This window comes from Mus caroli, unplaced genomic scaffold (genome assembly GCF_978045245.1).
Source record: "Mus caroli unplaced genomic scaffold, Mus_caroli_1 scaffold_5, whole genome shotgun sequence".
Lineage (NCBI taxonomy): Eukaryota > Metazoa > Chordata > Mammalia > Rodentia > Muridae > Mus > Mus caroli.
Window position 1 is genome coordinate 140,933,754 of NW_028227260.1, and position 24,531 is coordinate 140,958,284.

Here is a 24,531-nt window from a genome sequence, read left to right on the forward strand (position 1 = left end):
AGTGATTAATACTGATGAAGCCGTGAAAGGAAGCTCATAAACCACTAATTGACTGTAGGCAAATTAGTTAATTTCACTGGACATAAATTACAAATGAACCTCGTACAAAGGAATTCTCATGCTTTCTCACCCAATGGTTAAGAAGAATTTTCAGAATTTAAAAGGACAAGAATTAGAATATAGAGACTAAGATGGGAAATACTTAGCAGAGGGTTCAGATTATTTTTTACCAACTATGAAAAATATACAGAAGGACACATAAGACATCATTTTATTACATACCTAATTGTTGTAAAACAGTTGCTTTTACTTGTGCAGAAAGGTTTTCTGTCTGCAAAAGTTGCTCATAAGCTTCTTTTGCAGAATGATACTTCCTCTAAAGAGCAAAAAAAGAAATTTAGAGAAAAAGAAAACAAATACAAAAATCATTACAATATTAAGAATTATATAATATTTATTATGCTTTGATACACTAAAAAAACAAAAAACTAACTTAAAGTAAGAAAGTGCTGATTCTATTACTGATGTTTCTTTTTAACACCAGACAGGTTCAAATTTCCAATGTAAGTAATACTAGTAATAACACCCACGATAACAATCTATCATTAAAATATGACCTTTTAATTATTTGCCAACTCCCAATAGCTAAAATCATCTCAACTCATTTAATAATGTAAATCACCTCAATTTTAATATTAATAACAGCAGAGTACTCTCCATCCAAGAGTATAGTCTGCCTGCTTAGCAAGTGCCCAAGAAACTTAATAATATAAAACACCCCAAAAACACTATAATAAAAATCACAGATTAAAAAGTAAAATCCCTTCGAGGCCAGCCTGGTCTACAAAGTGAGTTCCAGGACAGCCAGGGCTATACAGAGAAACCCTGTCTCGAAAAAACAAACAAACAAACAAAAAAGAACAACAAAAAGTAAAATCCTGTTATATACATAATCTTTCCAGAATATGAAAGATCACAAAATATTTATAACATCTATAAATTTAAATTTATTAAGACTGCCATAATTATAGTATTCAATGCTTACAGTATTTTCAAATTCCATAGGCAAATTTTGTCTGCAAAGTTTTAACATGACCAAAAGCTATTATCACAAAAGTAATAAGGTTTAATACACCTTCAAAGTCAAAAAGTGGAAAGCTTGCAAACACTGCCTTTAAATTACATTTCATAGAACAATAGGTTGCAGTGGCTTTTATTCTTCTTACTACTACTATTTAACTGTCTGAATCAAATAAACCATAAAACCCTGTAGGGACAAATACAAAACTGGCTATATGAGCCACAGGGGCAAATCATGTACCCTATTATCTGACATCTACAAATTAAATATAAAAGGTAATGTCTAATCCATCTATTGACTCATTCTAAGCATCAAATGAAATATACATCAGGAGGGATCATTTTAGACAACTGCACATTAAGATTATCAGTACTTATTAACTGAACTTCTGTTCATGAACTCAACTAAATTCTAAGACATTAATCTTATCTAGTCTACAAAAATTAAATATGCAATAGTTAAGTAGGATAAGGGCTCACATACTCAACCTAATTCCTTCAACCAAAAAGATATTGTTGATCATCTAACACATACTGGAAATGGTTGGGGCTACAAAGTAGCAAGAAGACCAAAGACAGAAACAGAAAATATACCATGTTGTATATAGATAGTATATTTTGGAGAAAAATGTTCAAATGCTTAGAATACTAGAAGACTGAGCAGAAAATTCAGAGAGTGCTTACAAAGACTTTGCTAAGTCACTTTAAGATGACTGGTTGTAACCTAAGGTAATGGAGACAAGGAACTATTTTAACTAATATAATCAGATTTATATCGAAGAAAGACAATACGCTGTGAAAAATGTTATTATACACTCAAAAACAAGAAATATAAAAACAGTGACATGCTTAGAAATGTTTGCATCATATCAAGAAACACAAAGTTGGTTTTTGCCTCATATCATGTAGAAAACAATGATAACTTCATTAAAGGTTTAGTAATAAGAAAGAAATACAAACAAAAAAATGCAAGGGAGTTCTTCCTTGAACATAGCAAACCAGCCCCAATCACAAGTGAGAATAGACAGTTGACAAAACAACTATAATCCTTGCTTGAGGATGCTAAGGTGGAAGGATAGTAAGCTGAAGGCAACCCACACTGGATTGTGAGATCCTTCTCAAAACAATCACAATAAATAAAAGTTTGGAGAGATGGCTAAGTGCCTATTGCTCTTGAAGAGGACTATGGATCTATTCTCTGCGCCATATCAGGTGGATCACAACTTCCCATAAATCCAAGGGCACCTGCAAACATGTGTACACAAACTCATGCAGACACACACACACACACACACACACACACACACACACGATGACTGATAAAAAAATCATTTAAAAACAATATATTATAATTAGCATCTACAAGAGATTAAAGCATTCACCACCACAAAAGAAATAGTAAATGCAATTACTAGAAATACCAAATCAAGTTTATAAGCAAGTTATAAGTGATTCTTCTCTAGATATAAAGTTTCTTGTCTATCAACTGATTGAGCAATATTCTGACTAAATGAGTATATGTATGTAACAATAGCCAAAATTGTATGAAATTTCCTGCATATACTTAATTTCATTAGTGCATGATTGTAAGTGAATACTGTATATTTCTTTTTCACTTGGGTAAATTAAAACACTCACCTGGGTTTCATATAAGTGGGCAATGTGAAACTGAACTATAAAGAATGATAGAAAACAAAAACAAGTCACTAATAGTACAGCAAGGTTTAGGACAAATTAGGCAAGAATAACATTACAGAATGTAAGCATGACTTATATTACATAGATTTAAGTAATAGGAGAACTTTCACTTGCTTTTCATAAAAAATATACAGTCACACTAAAGAACAAATAGGATAATAAACCATATTAGTCACTGTTAATTATCAAACAAAATGTGTAATTAATTATTAATGTTAAAAGATATGGCAAATGAGTATATACTTTATATAAAGTTTAAAATGACAACATTAAGTAAGTAGGGAAATCTTACAAAATTTTACATTTCAAAATGAAGTTAAGTTGAATGTGTATTAAAGTCAATATCTAACAGAAAACATACTAAAACAAGAGCTATTAGATTTATATTTTTATGTTTATGTATTATATTATGCGTTACATTAATATTAATAAAACGAATATTTTGGATTTTACTGCTCCTCCTTACTGATATTCTACCACCCATGTATGAAAGCAAACCAAGAATAAAAACTGGTGTGTGTCTCGCTGTCTTTTTCCTTCTCTGTCCCTCTATCTTTCCCCTCCATCTTTCCCTTCCGTTTTCTCTTTAAAAAAATTTTTTTTGGTGTTTTATTATCTCTCTACTTCGAATTCGATTTTATAAATTGATTTCAAGCACTCTCAAAGCCTCTCAAAATTACATAAATATAACTTGTGTATATTTGTTAAAAAAAAAAAATAAACCACAAGGTCCAAAGCTATAACCAAGTTTTAAGAGAGACTTGTTATCAATGTAGATTTTTGAAATGATCACTCTGACAGCATGGGACAAGGTTTGGAAGGCTACCATTTTATTCCTTTCTATGGGTGATTCTTCATGCTTATTCTCTCTAGCTGAACACCAGAGTAACAACATCACACAAGGTAAGGAAGCATATAATGAATTCTAAAATAACATACTAATTCAAAAATATTACGCTATGTTAAACATCACATAAGTGAAAATTAAAATATCTTTAGAATATAAAAAACCCAAAAACAATAATTAAAGTTTTAAGTTATAGAGAAGATATTTAAGGGCCTTTACCTACTCCTCTCTGCCTAATACAGTGCAGTTCTTACAGAGTATTCCAGTTGTATTATTTCCTTGTTATGTGAGAGACAGACTATTATAGCAAGAAGACATGGAGCCTTCTAAAATACTAAAACTTCTTGCCAATAACATTTTTCTATACTATTGTGTGATTGTAATTGGAAAATCAAAACAAAATATTAACTACTTGATGCTCTATTGCTACTCTATAAGTTTCTTCTAGGCAATCTTATGGACTAATGAAAAGGATCTCATTATTCCAAGAATTACTAAGTCCAATGTTGCCCTTTATATTTTATATATATATATATATATATATATTAAAAAAAAAACATACAGTTAAGTTCTTTAAGGTCCTCTTTAAAATGAGCAAAACAAATAAAAAAATTCCACCACCAAATTACATTTGAGATAAACTAATATTGCCACAAAAGGACATGAGACTAAGTTTCTTCAGAATTAGCAAAATTAATACCAGGAGACTATTATATTACATAACAAAATGTCTCAATCACCATGATCTTGTTTTTCAAATTATAAAATTATTAAATACTGCTAGAAACATTTTTCCTACAGAAATGGTTGTCAAAGCTCACTTTACCTTAGACTTCTTTGGGGGGAGCACAACGCTCTACCACAGAGCTACAATTGCAGTTTCCCCATGCTGTTAATCCATGTCATATTGAAAGTTCTGCAACTTTTCACTAATCAATCTAAAATTTTCCTTAGGCATTTCAATACAACAAAACTACTTGTCAATAACATTTTTCTATACTGCTGTCTAAGTCAGAATGACAGAGTAGCTGGGTACTGAATCTGTACCCTTTAGCCCAACATTTTATGCTTCAACTTTTGTATTCAGGTTAATACAACAATATTTTTCAACTGTTCTCTTTCAACTTTTCCCGTAAGAAGGAAAGAAGAGGGAAGAGGAAGGAAGAATAGGAAATAGAACAAACTAATGGAAAAGAATACCCAAACAATTTATAGCAAAATGGTTACTTCCTGACACACAATATCTACTGAACACCTTGAAATTTTCATGTTAGTCAGTTTCTCTTATTTGATTTTTCAAGAACTATTTTTTTTAAAAAATTGATAAATTCTAAAAAGCACTCTTCAATTATCAAATTGGTTACTTTAGAGTATATTAAATGGACAGGAAAAGAAATCTATATAGAAAAAGAAAATAAAACCACTGAATCAGAACATACTTCACAACAGCATTCTTCTTTAATTAACTGGAAAATGTCACCTCAAACTTTGTATTTGGCATATGAAACTATTATAATAAAGTCTAAGTATTTTCAATAATTTTAACACCAGAGCACAATCAGTGAGCTCCCACATAAACCTTTGCATATCTACTAAATGACTGACAAATGCTATTTGCAATCCCTTCTGCCCTTGTAGAATGGTGGCTGCCAAACCGGCATTAGTGAGCGGCCCTCCAAGTTCATGGCAAACCTTTAACCAGTCCTGCAACCCCTTGCTCTTTCTGGGTGTAATAGCTGCCCTGCATTCCTGCGTAGCCTGTTCATAGACCAACTGTTCAATTAAAGGCATAGCTGTCTCTGGGTCCCCCCAAATTCTCCCTGCCGCTTCTGTCATTCTAGCCACAAAGTCTGAGAATGACTCCTGGGTGCCCTGAATAATCTTTGTTAAATGTCTGCTTGCCTCTCCCTTCCTAGAGAGTGCCTTCCATGCCTTAATGGCGGCAGCTGAGATCTGGGCGTACGCTCCCCAATGGTAATTTGTCTGGTTAGCAGCGTGTTGTCCCTGACCTGTAAGCAACTCAAAAGTCCATGTTCTTACAATTAGTAAGCTATTTAAAAAAAAAAATCAACCTTGTTTAGCCTACTTCAATACATATCTGCTTCAGACAGACTAGTCATAATATTTAATCTCCTAAATTCTATGTGTAAAGTAGCCATATCAACCCATAGTTATCCTCAATAACTGTAGAAGAAAAACTACACAGAATTTGTTAATAGGATTTTAAGTGTTGTTATTGTTTGTAACAAACTGATCTGAACACACGTATCAAAAGGTATTTAGTACTTACTTTCAGCATTGGACAAAGTGCAGGGATTACAGTCAACCAAAGCTAACTGAAAATGCTGAAAATAAGAGGAAAGAAAGTCAATGCATTAAAAATTTAGAGTTGTATGAAAGGACCTTAAAATATTTTTCAGGTATGTCAGATCTGACAAAATACTGAAGCTATGTTCCACAAATAGAGTTTACTAACCAATGAATGAGAATTATTTTGTACATTTAATGCTCTCAATTGATATATATAATATATATTATATCATATCGTTGGGTTATTTACTTGAAGCAGGTGAGAATAGAAAATTTCAAGACTCAATATTATCAAATTATCATGTGTATCTTTTTAGTTATGAAAAGGCTTTAGATTTTAAGTATTCAAGTAATCGGGAAGTGTTACAAAGCAATTTTAATATAATGCATATTTTTTATTAATTTATTTTTTGAAATAATTCTGGTGATCAAACCTAGGGTCTCCTGTTCTCCAGGCAAGCACCCAATCCACTGTGTAATCCTTTTGAAGAATGCTAAGTCAAAAACCAACTGTACTGTCCAGCTACTCTTTAACGTAGAGTGGTTCTTAAACTTTTGAAAGGAAAAGTTTCATTATGAGAATGGTCATGAAGAATAAAACTCATCAGTCCTTTTAGAATGTATGTATACAATTTGTTTAATTCCTCAGGAGAAATTAAGCTTAGTAGTTTAGTAGTATTATACTGCCCTAGTACAAGCAATCATAAAAAAAAATTCATGTTAACATCAACATTTAACGCAAATGTTTTAAAATGCAAAACATTTGGTAACATCTCACACCTAAGTTTTGCAAATAAAATTGAGCATACAAAAATTTAAAGTAAATTAGCATTATAGAATTGGTATAAATAAACAAAATAATCAAATCTTTCAACAGTTCTGAAAAAGTGTCCCATAAATATATACTATCTAATTTTCCAGGCTGCCACAAAACTTTAGCATTGAAAGTAATAAACAGTCATAATCCAAACCATTTTAATCAACTTTAGTAAGCTTATTTCTAAGCAAATTATATAAAAATAACTGATATTCATGATGGCAACTTTTAGATGTAAGCCCTAAGAGTACTAATAACTTTCATTAAGAGAAACACTATCACCAAGTATTAAGTATTGTATTTCAACATGTAAGCAACAAAACTGAACTTGGTGAATTTGAACCTTCAACTAATAATAATAAACTGTCAGTTATCTAACAGTATATGAAAAGGAACATTTGAAAATTACTACTTGATAAGAATACAATAACTATTATATATGCAATTATAAACCTCTGCTAGATATATACAAAAATCAAGCTAGCCTCTCCATTTGTAGCTTTCCTAAATTTTAAGGCTTTCAGTAACTTCTAAGTGACTAAACTATAATAGAACTACAAACACAAAATCTTAAATGCTTAATCCACTTGACAAATATTTATTTGAAAGCCTCTAATGCCCTCAGGACATATACATATTATGGGCACAGTGGTAGGGGAAAAGAAAAAAAAAAAGAAAGAAAGATAAGCTGGGATCTATTCCTCTACTGTACTTACCATCATCTACTGTGGTCTACATTTTTTACAATCTATTTGTCTTAATGTTCTTAGGTGGCTAACTCTCATCAGAATGTTTCCTTATAAAGTCATGAATGGTTCGAGAAGAAACAGTGTTTGCATAATTTTCTACTTTAAAAATCTAGAACAATTAGAAACACTCATGGAAAGAAACACCCATTGTAAGAAAAAACAAAGGTTCACATTTCAAATTATAGCCCAATGTGAAGTCATTCTTTATCTCCCTTCTCTTCCCTTATCACAATCTTAGGAATCATAATAGTATGCAACAAAACTTAGCAAACATTATAGTCATTAACTTCATAAAACCATAAGTGTGTCCCTAGAACTTATAATCTTTTCAGATTCTTTATTTTTGTCATGCAGAGAAGTGCAGTTTTAACAAAAATTCTAGTACTATTGGCAACGACAGTAGAAGCAACTCAGTGTAAAATGAAAAATTGGGAGAAATATTGAATGGCCACAAAAAGGAAGATATTTAACAAACAACAAACTATCTTTCACTTACAATATTTATATACACAAACCAGAAGTCCAAGTGCCTTGTAAATACTGTTTTTATTATTTAAATGCAAGACATGCCCTGCTAGTTGAAGTGGATAAATATATATAGTCATATACTTAAAAGAACAAAAATAAAAACAAAACAAACAAACAAAGCATTCGATGGCCAGGTCACACGTACAACATTAAGTAGCTCTACAGTGGCCAATCACTTTTTCAGAGAATTTCTCAGATGCTCCAATATCCTTTCCTGACAGATTTCAGCAAAACTTAAAATAAAAGTTTAATGGTGTAATTGGTTACCACATGGCTTTCGCTTTCAAAACTACTTTGTATTTGAAATGCAATTTTTCTTCAAGTTCATAATTAATGAATAGTCTCTTCATCTAAATAAATTTTCTTTGAAAGTGCCAATTTAAGTTTCAACATTTCTCAATGCACTATAATATTTAGCAACAACAATCACAGAAATAGGACATTGTATCTTGAAAAAACCCAATAACCTACCTTTAAACTAGACTCATAGTCTGTGTTCACTTTGAACATAAGCCCAAGTCGTAAATGAATTTCCTTGGCTCGACAAAAGCTGGGATCAACATAAAGCACCTCCTGAAATGCTTTAATAGCCCTGAAAGAATACAGACATAAGATAGCTTAACTTTTTAACACATGCACACACTTCTGCTTGGGAGTACAGTAAAACTCGTTTTATGTAATGCTATTTTTAAATGTCAGATTTATACAAAAGAAATAATAATGTAAATAATTGTTACTTAAAAACTGAAAGGAACACTTAAGCATTTTATATATTAAATGCAAATGTTCTAGTCTATGCCATAAAATAAGTCTTTTTAAAACTTTGTAGTATGTTTTTCCATGTTTTCATTTCTAAAGTGATATCACATTATTTATATAGAAAAAGATCATTCTTACTTGGAAACTCTACAGAAATCCAGACATTCACGTGGATCTATTTCTAAGTTTATTTTAGCTAACTTTCCTTGGTCTGTCAATCTCTTTCCCTCAAACTCTCATTGGATATTTATTTATTTTTAAAAGAAGAAAAAAGTTTGATTCAAGTAGAACAAACTTAGGGAAGAAAATCTTTTACTGAATGGACTCTTATGCTGTTATTGTTTCTAACTTGATCATATGAAGTGTACCCAATGCTTAAAAGTCATATTAAACAATGACCAAATGTTTTGAATGTTTAAAGTTATAAAGGCACTGGCATGAGGATGTAGTCAGATAGTAGAGTGCTTACTTAGCATGCAAGAAGCCCTGAGTTGAAACCTTAGTACCCAGTATGGTGATTCACGGCTGTAAATCCAGTACTCAGAAGGTAGAAAGGAAGAAAGATAAGGAGATTGGGGTCAGCCTGGGCTACTGAGACCCTGTTTACAAATAAAAATGTTCCAAATATTTGTAATTTAATAGCAGCAAACAGTAAAATAACAAAAAATAGTATACTGAAATCATATTGGGTAGTTTTTAAAGCCCATTGTTTAAAAACCTCTATCAAATATAATATCATATATTATTTGCAAAGATTTTTAAGAGCTAACACTAGTATTATAAACATTAACAGTGAGTATTTTGAATCTTAGATTTTCTAAAATAAAAGCTAATCTTTATGCAAAATATTATGCCATAAAATACTTCATGTGTTTTAGTAGTTTTATTTTGAAGGATCATACTTAGGCTAGTCTAAAAATGACTACTTATATATGTGCTTATTTATAATATTAAAGACTTCTACCAGGTAGTTTATTTGGCAGGAAGAACATAGGTTCAGCATCAGCCCTATATTCCTGCTTATGACAGTACTGACTTTCTTCCTTAAGAAATAGGCATTTATGTGTTGGATGATATTTAAGTGGGTCTGAGGAATGTATAATACGAGAGAAAGGTGAAAGGGCTAACAGAAAAAAAATAGGGATAAAATTCATATTCAAAAATGTTTCAAAATCAATGCAAGTTCAATGAGAGGACGATTGTATATATGTGGGTAGAGGCGTCAAGGTTAGAAAGTAGGACTGAGAATTCGGCGGAAAGAGCAGTATGCAAAATGTTCAGAAGCTTCTAAGGTAGTTCTAAGGTTTACATCTTCAGTCAAGTGATGGCTGTATTAATGTTTATTGTTTTACAATAGTATGCTGCAATAAATATTTATGATTTACACCTTTTAAGGTATGCTAGCAAAAATTATGACCAAGAACTAGAAATGTATGTAGGGGAGTTGAAGGAGTGCTTACCCAGCATGGGTGAAGCCTTAGGTTCCAGCCCCAGGGGCACTGAACAAACAAGAGGTGCCTGAGAAGGTTGACTAATCTCAGCACTGAGGAAGTAGGGATAAATAGAAATTCAAAGTCATCCCTTGCTACCTAGCCAGTGAGCTCAAGGCCAATCTGGGATACAAGAGACTCAGTCTAAAAAAAATATAAAAATCAAGACTAATGCTTCATAATGTCCTTATAATATGAGTCAGAAAAACTGCTAAGCAATGTTCATATGTGCCAATAAAAACCCAGGCAAGTCTGAGGCACAGATATGAAACAAAACTGGAATCGCAGAAGTTAGGAAAGAAAAAAGGTAAAACAAATAGTTTATGAGGAAAAAAAAGATTACATGATATCAGTAACAACCACTTGCAAAAATATTTCTTGTCTCAATTAAAATTCTAGGTTTTTTCTCCTAAATGTAGTATTTGTGATGCGAGCCTTCAGTACAGACATCTCTTCCACTTGATTCACAACATTACATATGTAGAAACATAGCTTTATTTTAAACATGATCTCTATGAGTAGGCAATTAGCCTAGATTCAGAAACACTATAAACACATTCGGCTTGGTGTATATTCATCCTTTAAGGTCTAAAAGTGCCAAGGACAAACACACATGTGCACACACATGCACAGCACGCACAAATACACACACATACACACACACAACCTTTGGTGCTATAATGTTATAGAAGCAACTTTCAGAAACTCATTACTAGATTACCGATAAAAATTCCTTAAAAGATTTTGTATTTTGGATTACACTTAACTTCCTCAAACAGGTAGTTTGTATGACACTAATAACTTAATAATCATATCTCTTTGTTACATTTAACAAATATAGACTCTCAGTTGGCTGTTACTGTTCATCTTCAGCTTACCTCAAATGTGAAATGGCTTACCTCAAAATTTTCTGTCTGCAAATATTGGTATTCTTGACTTCACTGCTTCTTTAAACTATATTCTCCTGATCTAGAATATCTTCATGTTTTAGCTTTCTTCTAAATCCACTATTATAGTCAAAACTCACCATGCAAATTCAGTGTCAACTATTTCTTACTTAGTATTAAATACAGTGATAAGATCATTTTACTTTCTATCTATGATGTATTGTCCCCAGTTTCTAAATTTTAATTTCTTCGAGTCTGCATCATTCTTTTCTCTCTAAATCATTAACATCAGCAAAACAACAAATTAGCAGATGTCAATCGATACCATCACTTAAAGGTAACAGATAGGGTTATTTGTCAAGAAGGAAGAACTCTACAGTCTAATCTCTTCATTGATCAAAACTCCTCACCTAATATACAATACATTTATTTAACCAAGTTTGTATTTCTTCACGTGACACTTCAGTTTCCACATCTCAGGAAAATAGAACTGGGGGGCTGGGAGGATAGGAATACCACTAAAGACTACATTTAAATTTTGGTTATTACTACATTCCTTTCTCTCAAAAATACATTGAAGCAGAATATGGTCTCTGTAGTATAGACTAGACATCGCTAATAAATATTTTTATCCTGACAGAATTTTAAAGCATGATGAATGGCTACTAAAAACTGTATAAAATACTTTGACAATGCAATGCTTTTCAAATAGGCAAAGAATAATGCTCCACTGGGAAAAAACTTTTAAAGGAACATATTGCTGTGTCTAGTACTGTTGCTAATTTTTTTGATAGTCTAGAGACAACTTTTTTTAATCACCAGATTATTTATATAGAATTTCTGGTTTAAGAATTGCTACATTTAATCATAAGTTTAAAAAAAATTATATGGCTGGAGAGATGGCTCAGTAGTTAAGATCACTGATTGCTCTTCCAGAGGTCCTGAGTTCAATTCCCAGCAACCACATGGTGGCTCAAAACCATTTGCAATGCGATCTGATGCCCTATTCTGGTGTGTCTGAAGAGAAGTGACAGTGCACTCACATACATTAAATAAATAAACAGACAAACAAACAAACAAATAAATCTACCTTTTAAAAAGTTATATGAACCTAACTCCTCAATAGCAGTAATTCCAAAAACACACATCACTAAATATACTTTAAAATAATGGTGACCTTTAAACAGATTTCTACAAAATCATAGAAAGAAAGAAAGAAAGAAAGAAAGAAAGAAAGAAAGAAAGAAAGAAAGAAAGAAAGAAAGAGGAGGGAGGGAGGGAGGGACAGAGAGAGATGTAAGAAATAGTGGTGACCAAGAGCAAAAACAAAGGGCACTTATTTAAAGTTAAACCCTGTATTATCCTTTTATCACTCAGTCTCATTTCTGAAGTAAAATGAATAATGTAGAAATCATACATAAATGAAGAATCAAAATTAAACAAACTTAACATGGTCACAAATTTATTAAATAACTTTGAACTTCAGTACTAATTTTTTTCTTACCTTCAATATAGAAGGAAGGTCATAAGTAGTTATGTGAAACCTGGCTAGTCTGAGAAACAAATACCCACTCTTAAACTGTAGAGTTCCTTGCTTCCCCCCTTTCCTACATTATTTCCAATCGATCATAAAGATTTATCAATGTGCCAAAGAGAACCCTTACAAGTACAAAATCTGCTGCCTATGCTATGTGATGGTCTGCACCTGTGATGTCACCACTTGGGAAGCTAAGGCAGGAAGACTGCTGTGAGTTTAAAGAGAGTCTGCATTACACATGGTATCATTACATGATAATTTGTCATTAAAAAAAAAAAAAAGTAACAAACAAACAGGAAAGAAAGGCTGGATGCCTTTAATCTCCACAGAGGCAGAGGAGCAGAGGCAGGCAGACAGATAGACTTGGTGAGTTCCAGGCAAGCCACGGTTGAACAGTTAGTTGCACCTACTAATTTAAAAACATAGTACAACAGAAAAAAAAAAAAGTATGCTTGGAGATTAACCTTGCTTCTAACACCAACAATTACATAATATCAAGCTAAATATATAACACATCCTTGTTTCTCCACCTAAAACATTAAAAAGAAAAACATAAATCACCTCTAAGACTATTTCTCTAGTTCTAAATATTTACATTTACATTTTAAAATTCCACAAATAGCATCCTTCTTAAAAATTAATAGACTTAAAAATCCTTGGTTTCAAATATATAATGGCCACTAAAGAAAGAATGGTGTTGATAGGACTGTTGGGGAGGGTTGGGTGAGGCCTTGTAAGTATGCCTCCCACCTGTTGATCAGGATGTAAGTTCTTAGCAACTGCTCTACTACTGTGCCTGCCTGCGTGCTACTCCTTTCTTCACTATGATGATAATAGACGCACTCTCTGAAACTATTAAGACCCCAATAAACTCTTCTATAAATTGACTTGGTCATCCTATCTTATTACAGCATAAAAAACCAACTAAGACACAAATATAATTCAGGGTGGATTGATGTAAAGGAAGGTATGGTGATGTATGTCTATAAAGTCAGCACTGTGAAGGTAGAAACAGGAAGATCACCTTGATCATATTGGCATGATCTTCTTAATAAATTTTGGGCTAGCCAGGACTACACAGTTTAATCATACTCATTCTTCAATTCAAATAACCTAGGAGCCAGTCATCAATAATTAATGGAGAAATTCTAAGATAGATAGATAGTCCCTATTTAATTCTCTTTGATTAGAAATCTTAAATCATAAACAATTTTTAAAAAAATTCTAAATAATTTAAGATGGGTCAATACTTCTGAATCTTATCAACTCAACAGATGATTGCAAACTGAAGGTTTACTTACAATAACATTTTATATTAACACACACATACAATCAAACAAAAAAATGTAAATAAAAGTCAAAGAAACTAAAACAAGCTATTTATTGGACCAATTAAAGTTAACTATATGTATGCCATGTTAACTTACCACTGAAATGCATTGTAATGGAAGTAGACCAAACCAAGACCATATAAAAAGGCAGCATTCTATAAAGGAAGGAAAGAGAGACTTTTAAGGAACGTGTTTATATGAAGTGTATAGTATGTTGCTGATGTAAAATAAAGTACTCAACAATGTTTTACATTCTTAAAATTCCTATCATGTCTTACAATATATTTAAAATACATTTTTTAAACACCAAAATGACAGTTATGAGTAAGCAGATGGTATGGAATCCAATCAACTTGGCGATATATTCTGGTTTCTATTTAATATGTTCTGGGGAGAAAAAAACTAGCAGAATTCAATCAGCAAACTTAAAAGACGTATTTTTTTTCTGAAGAAAGAAAATGCTGTGATTATGCTATCTTATTTTTTCCTATTGGCACGTGTACCTATGCTTTCTGTACCTCCCACCTCTCATTCCCCAAGATATAATATATATACATATCTATATGTATATATATGTGTATGTGTGTGTGTGTGTGTGTGTGTGTGCGCGCGCTCAAACCTTTGTTCTTTTTTTTTTTTTTTGGTTTTTCGAGACAGGGTTTCTCTGTGTAGCCCTGGCTGTCCTGGAACTCACTCTGTAGACCAGGCTGGCCTCGAACTCAGAAATCCTCCTGCCTCTGCCTCCCGAGTGCTGGGATTAAAGGCGTGCGCCACCACACCCGGCTACATTTGTCCTTTTTACAAATTCAATATGGTCAAGTGTGGTGGTACATGTCATCTAGTACATGGGAAGCTGATGAAGGAGTAATGCTTCTAATTCAAGAATTTATCTTGAATAAAAACAAGTTCATATCTCCATAAAACTAAAAGAAACCAAAACAACAACAAAAACCTAAAGGCTAGTTTCTATTTAGAGGTAGGTAAGATGAAGATAAAATGAGTAATAATAAGTGTAGTCCTTGTTTTTGAAACTACAGAAGGAATATTCACTAATGGCTAAACCCCTAAATATAATTCAGTAGATGTTGTTTTGACAGATAATTCTTTTTTTAATGGTAAAATTCGTTGTAGACTTTTCTTATGCATTTTTGTTGAATTTTAAGCTTTTCCTTCAGTGGTACTAAACATAAAATTAAAGAGCTGTATTTTCCAAGTAGTATAAACTTAGCTGAAGGTTTCAGTGCTAGTAAGTAGCTTATGTGGTCAGTTTACCTAGCTAAACACTTATAAGAAAGTGAAGAGGTCAGGAAATGAAGGGAGGTCATTAATGGATGCTTTATGGAGCTGATTGTGGCTGTTGGAACTGGTACTCAATCTTGTTGGGGATCTCTGGCAACAGTGTAGAACATTCCTCCAAGTCATCTTGCTCTAGGTATAAGGGAACCAGTGCACATAGGCCACAATAGTTATCAAACATTGACTATGATGTTTTGCACATGATTTTTTAATAATAAAATTTTTGCTAGAATTTTGCTGTACTTTCTTTTGAATTCTATGTAACTTCTAAAAACATTGAAAAACATTTAAGCACATTGTAAAATCTAATAATGTGGTAATTTACTTTCATTATATCCTCATTAACCCCAATTTTCTAAATGAGAACATTATATGTAACTAAGGGATTCACAAAATTGAAGAGTTAAGAAGGTCTCAACATCCATTTTGAAAATTGATATTTAATTTTCTTTAATTTAGTTAGAACTGTTTTTTAATCAAAATCATTCATTTCCTATTCCATCCTCTGAAAGAATCTGAACAATACTGATGAGGTTGTGCAAAACTGACTGAACTAAAATGTATTTCTCCAACTCTCAAATAAAACATGTAATATATGACATAGGAGGGAAAGGTATAAATACTCCCAAACAAGAGAAATTGAGTCATGAAATATATTACCTATAAAGTCAAGACTTGAAAAACAACTACTTTCTCTGAAGAAGGAAATACAGACTGAATCACAACAAATAACTCTCTCTCTCTCTCTCTCTCTCTCTCTCTCACTGTGTGTGTGTGTGTGTGTGTGTGTGTGCGTGTAGGCGGGGAAGGTTTACTGAAGTACATTTCTACTTCTAGAACACATCTTACATTCTCCCAATTTCTTTATATTTCTCTCTCTCTCTCTCTCTCTCTCTCTCTCTCTCTCTCTCTCTCTCTCTCTCTCTCTCTCCCTCCCTCCCTCCCTCCCTCCCTCTTAAACATTTTCCCATTCTCAAAACACTATGAAGCAATTGAAATATATACTATAAAAATTCATTTAAATACTACTACCTTCCATGTGAAGTTTTGCTGATTGATCTACATCAAATTAGAGGCAATATCTCTAACCTCTTAATTTGACCTTAGCACAATGTATCTTGATAGCACTGTTTAATAAGAACTTAAGTTTTGTGCAGAATGGTAATATTTTATAAGACAACCTCATGAGGCAGACAGTTTCATTTATAAAAAAAAAAAAAAGGAGAGAGCTGAGGCTTAGAGAAACTAAGCAAATGCTCAAGGAGTTGGATAAATACTACACAGCAGATACAGGGTTCAACTAGATCAGCCACTAGAGTTCACATCTTTCTGTTTGTGTACTTATTGAACTTTAACAAATAAAAATGACACAGAGAGGAATGTGAGCCAGGCAGAGGCAAGAGGATTACTGTCAATGTCAAGGCTAGCCTGGTCTACACAGCAAGTTTCCAGAGAGAAGGACTAACACACAGTAAAACCTTGTCTCAAAAAGAAACAAAACAAATTTAAAAAAGAGAAAGAAAACCAATTAAATATATGTACTTCTTACATTCCCTCCAATATAGCAGATGCTAGACATTCACTAAATCCATCCCTGAATACATATCCAAAGGACTCTAAGTCAACATATCTTAGAGCAGTTCCTAATGCTGCAACCCTTTAATACACTTCATGTTATAGTGAAGCCCAAAGGTAAAATTATCTGTTGCTACTTTATAACTAATTTGGTACAGTTCTGAATCATTTTGTCAGTATGTGTTTTCTGATGGTCTTAAGCAACCCTTGTGAAAGGGTTGTTCAACCCCCAAAGGAGTCACAATCCACAGGTTGAGAACTGCTGCCATGAATATACTTGTACATCTATATTTATTCCTGTACTATTCATAGTAGCCAAGAGATGGAACCAGCCTAGCTGCCCATCAAGAGATGAATGGGTAATGTGTGTATGTATGTATGTATGTGTGTATATATATACATACACACACACACACACACACACACACACACATATATATATATATATATATATATATATATATATCCAGACAATAATAACTTTGGTTTCTAAGGGAGGGAAGGAAAGATAAATCAACAGACTAGAGGATGAAAATATTTTTCAGGCAATGAAAATTCATCACTACATGCTACCATAATGGCAGAGACCAGTTAGCTACACATTTTCCTAAGGCAATGGAATGTACTACACAGAGTGAACCCCAATATATACTCCAGGGGCTTTGCATGAAAATGATATATAAAATGTTAAGTTTATGGAATGCAACAAATATACCACTATTAGAACCCTGTCCTCCAAGCATAGCATAGTCATTGTGGTCCTGATATCCAGCAGATATGTGATCATCTGCATAAGACCTTCTCAAGACTGGGACCATTGACATTCTTCTGTGGAAAGTTCACAAGGCTCAGGAAGCCCCACAAATACATAAAAAATAACCACTGCTAGGGAAAGACTACTTTCTGGTAGTGCAGTTGCCCTGTGTTGCCCATGCTCCTGAAGTAACCCCTCACACTCAAGCTCCTGAAAGTCTTCCAATTAAACCATGGTGGACTTGGGTGGAATTGTTTTCTTTAGTCTGTAGTTGCCCTCTTTCCTCCAATCTGAGATGGATAGAAATAGACTTCCTAGGAAACATCTCAAAAAAAGCAAGTTATACATGTACAGAGGTAGAGGTAGGTGTTTGTTTTACCTGATGTAAAAAACAATAAAGTACAACAGAGCCTTCTATATTTTTCAATTAAGGCTTTAAAACATCATCACCTACCTTAGTTGATAATATATAAACTTTTATTTCTAATTATTCACATACTCGTCAAAGTAATTCTCAAATGCAGCATACATTTCTGCTTTTCCCCTGCTTCCCACAGGGTGAGAAAGTGGGGTAACAAACAGAACCATGCTGAAAAAGGAAAAAGAATTGCTACCTAATAACAAGCACTAACCTATAGAAAACAAAACGGGCATCATAAATGGGCATGATAGTCTTGAATTCATTAGAATTTTAAGACAATGCAAGTTTTACAGACCAGAGTACAGAATACTTTCAATTTACTATGGTTCTGTTTGTTAGCTTATTTTCTAATAAGCTAAACCATACCAAAAGAAACATTAACAAACTTTCAAAAACATAGTAAACATAAAAGAATGGAAATACTCAAGTTTATACAAAACTAAATAAGAAATACAATAAAAGAATAAAAATTAATGTCTTCATACAAATAAATTTATATTATACAATTTGCATACCACTGAATCTACAATTTCATCAAATTTAATATTCATATATAGCATGAAGAAAAAACCACTTCAAACTAAGCTGTAATTACATGTAGAATTCGCACTAAAATTAATTTTTAAGAAATTTTATTATATTTATTTGTATGGAGAACATTTGTGGGTTGGGGATAGATACACATCAATACAGGAGTGGAGGGTCAGAAGACATCTTACTAGTGCTGGTTCTCTCCTTCCATGACATAGATTTGGGGGATCAAATGCAGCTCATCAGGCTAAGTGCTGGAATTAAAGACATGTACCACCACCACCCAGCATCAACGAATATATTTTTAAGTTTCACTTCCCTAGGAGTTTTTTGGTGTTTTCATTTGCATTTTTCCTTTTAGTAATTTATGTTTGCTGGTGTGAGTACTGTGATGGTCAGCAGAATGAACTGTAGCAACCTCCTGCTGGCCCTTAAAACTATATTATACTAAATAAAAGATAAAGCTTCATCATACGTTGATATTTAACACATAGAGAAAGGTATTACTAAGGTAAATAAATTCATTGAGCAATCTTACATCAAAGCTGGAAAGATGGTTTATAAGTTAGGAGCCATTTGCTATTCTCCTATAGAGAACCAGGTTCAGTTTCTAGCACAGGTTGCTAACAACCCACCTATAATATTAAGTTTTTTAAATACACTATTGTCTGTAGAAGTGTATTTAAAATGTTTTATATGCTATGGTTGTGGGAAAGCAAATAAAATTATTACTGAGGATAAATTCTCCCCCAAAATAGTTCACATAGACAATGCAGGCAAACCAAAAATGCTAATATGAAAAATTGACAAAATTATAACATATGCCCCACAAATGAAAGAAAATATGAGATATTTGTCTTTCGAAGGCTGATTTAATATGCTTAATGCAATTATCTCCAGTTGTATCCATTTTCATATAAGCAGTATAATTTCATATTTCTTATGACTGAAAATAATTCCAGTTATAGATACTATGTTTTCTATATCTATTTATCTCTTGATGGATACCCAGGTTTGTTCCATAACTACTGAGAACAGTGCTGCAATAAACAAAAATATCCAAGAATTCTCTGTGATATGTAGACTTGAAGTCTTTTGGGTAAGTACAGAGAAATGGTATAGCTTGATCATATGGTAGATCTACTTTCAGTTTTCTTTAGGAACCTGCATAATGCCTCAGTTAGTTTACATTCTCAGAAGTATACTTCATATATTCATTGGTCATATATTCTTCATCCTTTGAGGATTACGGTTTTTTGAGTTATTGTTTGTTTGCTTTAAATAGGGCCTCATGAAGCCCAGGCTGGCCTCAGACTTCCTATGTGGTCAAGGATGACCTTAAATTCTAATCTTCTAGAGTGATAGGCTTGCACCAAAATGTACCATTTATGTTGTGTTGGGAATAGGACCAGAGCTCTCTGTGCATGTTGGGCAAGCACCCTACCATTGAAGCCATATCCACAGACCATTAGTTGATATTATTTTAGTATTTTTTTTTGACAAAATGTTACCTAATTTATTTTTAACAAAAACTCCTCGAAAAACTGGTTAACAATTTAAATGAGCACAGAAACTATTGTCATAAACAAATTATAAAGTATTACACTGAATACGTACAAAATAAAAGCAGTTCCTCAAAAATCTAGAATGAAATAAGCATGCCTACTCTCATTTCCTAACACTAGAAGTGTTTTAGCCAGGTCAAGTGAAGAAGCAAAACAAGATTAGCAGGAGAAGAAGTTAAACTGCACTTGTTTATAAATGATGTGGATCTACATGCCTTTGAACAACCTAAGCTAATGCACATAGCTGCAATTTTAAACTTTATATTGTTCTATGCTCCTGACCCAAAGAGACATGTGTAGGTATGTGTGCTGTGGTAGTCATTTGTTAAAAAGCAGCAAATAGGTTAATATGCAACCTTATAAAACAAATATCCACCAAAAATGTTAGAAGCAGCATAGGAATATTGTTTGTTATCTGGGACCATTGTAATTAGTAATATTTCATTCCCTGTAAAAGCCTGTTAAAGAGTTCTGTAAAGTATCCCTCATGTCTTCTCCATGTGATGCTTTCTAAGCTGTTCACTTAATACAGAGCAAAACCCCCTTGTTCGGATCTCAGTATCTCTCTCCCTCCCCATCTCATACAAGAGAGCATGTTAAGGCAAACAGATTCAGACTCATATAATATATAAACAAGAGACACTGGAAGACAGAGGGAGAAAGAAGTAGAGAATTTGTATCTGGGCTAGCTTTTAGTAAAATTACTTCAAGAGGAAGTGCTTTAATTTCTTTTCTTTAATGAAACACTAATGCATTTTAGTACTCTAAGGCTATTACTAACATGTTCAAAACAACACAGTGTAATGCAAAAATGCCAACATATAAAAAGTAGGGCCATTTTAACACAGTGATGACAAAAACTGTTAAGGAAGAGTGAGGGGTCAGGGAGATGGCTCAGTGGGTAAGAGTATTTGCTGTGCAATTATGAAGACTTGAGTTCAAATTCCCAGTATCCATGTAAAAAGCTAGTTATATCCAAAACTGCTTGTAACTGCAGCACTAGTGTGCAGAAACAAGTAGCTCCTAGGAGCTTATTTACTAGCTAGGCTAGCTGAAATGATAAGCTCCAAGTTCAATGAGAGATTCCATCACAAGAGTGTTGGGGAGCAATAAGGAAGGCATCTGACATCTTACTCTGGCCCCTGCATGGATGTGCAGACATTTGTGTGCTACATGATACATGCCACACACCACACCCCTACACACCAATTAGGGGTATGGGGGATATAATGAAAAGAATCTTATATTCATGATAAGCTACAAAAAATATATCTGGGAAGAAATTTAACTATACAAATAAAAGACATTCCCAATGAAAATTACAAAACATTGATGAAAGAATCTGATGACACCAAAAGATGGAAAGATGTTTCATCTTTGTGGACTGCAATAATAATGTCAAATGTCCAAATTACCCAAGGTGATTTACGTATTGCAGACATGTCTTCAAAATAACAATGAGATAGAAACAGAAAATGTAAACTCATGGAAGTATAAAAGACCACCCCTTCCAAATAATATGGAAAGTTAATAACAAAGGTGAGGTCTAGCTGACTTCAAATTATGCTCAGAAGATAAGGATTTGCAATGTACACAGACAAAAAGTAAGAGATCCTAAGAATAAAGCCATGCAATTAAGAAGCAACTGACTACTTACAAAGAACCAAGAATATTAACGAAGAAAGGGCAACATCATTAATACATTGATTCTGGTAAACTATGCAAGAGATTAAAATTGGACTATTATCTCCAACCTTGTACAAAACTTAACTCAAAATTAAACAAACATAAATTTGAGACCTGAAACTATGAAGCTACTAAGAAAAATAAAACTCAGGAGAATCAATGTCATTAGTATAGGCAATGACTTCAGAAATAATGCACAGGAAAATAAAGTCCAGAAAAGGCAAATAGGTTTACATAAAACTAAAAAGCTTTTGCATAGGAAAGGAATCAATCAGTAAAAGTGACAATACAAGCCAGGTGGCGGTGGTGTACATCTTTAATCTCACTCAGCACTGGGGAAGCAAGAGCAGCAAAGACCTCTGAATTCAAGGCCAGCCTGGTCTACAGAATAAGTTCCATGATAGCCAGAGCTACACTAATGATAAATATCAGGAATATATAGTGACTTCAAAATTCTTAGAAGGAAAACAAATACATAAACAAAGGGGTGAAATGTAACCCAGTTGTGAGGTGCTTGTCTACCAAGTATAAGTTCCTATGTTCAATCCCCAGCACCACACAAACCATTAACCCAAGCACTTGCTAGGTGAAAGCTATTAGTTTGGCTGTGTTTGATTTTTCAATTATTTCACATGCGATCAGATCATCTCTGGTCAATAAAATGTCAACAATCTAATTCTTTTTAATAAAATACAAAGTAGTTAAATAGAAAATAACAAAATGATATTGATTTCCGTCTTCAAATCTCTTTCTTGTAGAAGTAACATTAAAAAAAAAGTGAGCTCTAATCTTTATTTTTTATAACCAACAATAAATGTGCCAACAAAAACAAATAAGAAATAAGCATGAAAATGTGCACCAACCTTCCAGTAGTCAGACTGTAAACTGTAGTACCTCTGGTATGCAGATAATGCTAAAAGAAGGAGAATAATTATAAGTCACAATTATGTTACACCTTAGGAAAGTCTTAAGAAGCATTACTATAGTAGGTATTTATAAGCACTTGCCTTTGCTGATAAGCACTGATTTCTCACTTGAATCTATATGATAACTAAAGCAGGATAAAAGCTTGATATATTTGCCTTCATTTTGTCTATCTTTCTTACTTTGGATCACCCATTAACTCTATAAGCACACATCCAGGAATATGTCTAAAAAATTTGTGATATGTAACCCATCTCCCAAACCTACCCTCTCCATGCCCAACCCAACCTCCTCAAGGCACAAAGATAAGAAATAACTAAAGCACAGTAACTGTCATCATTCACATTCTGTTCTGAAGCCCAGAAAAGCTTTGTTCTAAACCTAGAGTCACCCTGGATTTTTAGAAGAAGAGAGACTCTTATCCAAATCATTTTATGAGATTACCACCAAGGTAGGAACAATTCTTGGTGTTTCTTAGGCAATGTGATCAAAAACAGATGCATAAATTCTCCAACAAAAGCAGGCCATGCAGGTCAGACTAATCAAGCTATTTGTACATGCTCAGAGGTTCTACTTGTACTTTACAATTCTTAAAACGTGGAGAATTAAGAATTACCAGCTATCTAAAGAAAGTATCCAAGTAACAAGAAATGGGGGGAGGAGGGGATTTAAAAGAAATGAAAAATAAATGATAAAAATGAGATAAAGATCATCCAAGGAAGGGGAAAGACTCTTTAAAGATAGGAAATGTTGCTTTGATGAGTGAGGAAGAGAATTCTATAAAAACAGATAGGATGCTCTAGAAAATAGAAAAATAAAATTTGGAAAACTATTACAGAATAATGCAATAGAAGGATATGATGAAGTTTAAGAGACCTCTCAAAAATGAACAACAAACAAACCAGAAGTCATTTACTAAAGGACTAACATATGAGTAACACTAGTCCAAAAAGAAACACCAGTAGCAAAGGATAAATTTAACCAATAATTCTGCAATGGGCACTTGAAAAACCTGCCTTTGCTAAAGCACCAACTCTTCACTTCACAAGCAATCAATAAGATGAAAAGACTAAAATATCTGTCTTCATTTTGTCCTTTACTTTGTCTCATATTCTGCTTCAATCTACTAAACCTAACATTATCTCATTCCTGTCAAAGCTAAAGGCAAACAAGTTATTTTCGAAAACCTCCAGTTGTCTTAGATTTAAAACACTAAAACTTTCCAGGAAAGATATTCCCCCTCCCAATAAAAGCAATTATCCATGAAGATGAGACTACATCCTTGCTAAACTAATCATGTTGTAGATAGCAGATTGGTTTCCTCAGGGAATTACAATGTATTAACAATTTATCGAACCACCTTGTAGAACCAGAGCTGAGACAAAGAAGTACAAGACCATACCTTAACCAGGACTGCTTAATTATGCTTCCTTTTGCCCTCTAGTGCAACCTAAGCTTCATGTCAGAAAGACAGACCTATGAAACCACTAAACTCCTTTACCTGCCAGTCATGAGACTTGGCATTTTGCTCAATTTTTCCAAACTAGACAATATATTATGAGAAAAAAATTAATAGTGGTTCTAAGAAAATAAAAAAGAAAACTAAGAAAACACTGAAATTTTGGGACATAGAGTACACGCATGGAAAAAAAAAGTGGGGGAAACCTGGGATGCACCAGTACTGTTCCACTTCTTAACCTGTGTAACAATTAAGTGTCATTTCTAATATTCAATAAACAGTAGATA

General features: G+C 33.1%; 1 protein-coding gene across 11 annotated transcripts in view; it reads right to left on the bottom strand.

Annotated features, from left to right (window-relative positions):
- Positions 1-24,531, bottom strand: part of Kdm6a (lysine demethylase 6A) — a 109,523-nt gene that overhangs the window by 46,610 nt on the left and 38,382 nt on the right. For all 11 annotated transcript variants that reach the window (XM_029473490.2, XM_029473491.2, XM_021153679.3 and 8 more), the window contains exons 4-9: positions 22,725-22,774; positions 14,130-14,188; positions 8,501-8,621; positions 5,916-5,970; positions 2,719-2,753; positions 283-376 (exon numbers count right to left, since the gene is read on the bottom strand). In XM_029473490.2, coding sequence (XP_029329350.1) covers positions 283-376; positions 2,719-2,753; positions 5,916-5,970; positions 8,501-8,621; positions 14,130-14,188; positions 22,725-22,774 — 414 coding nt within the window. The remainder of the gene's footprint in view (positions 1-282; positions 377-2,718; positions 2,754-5,915; positions 5,971-8,500; positions 8,622-14,129; positions 14,189-22,724; positions 22,775-24,531) is intronic.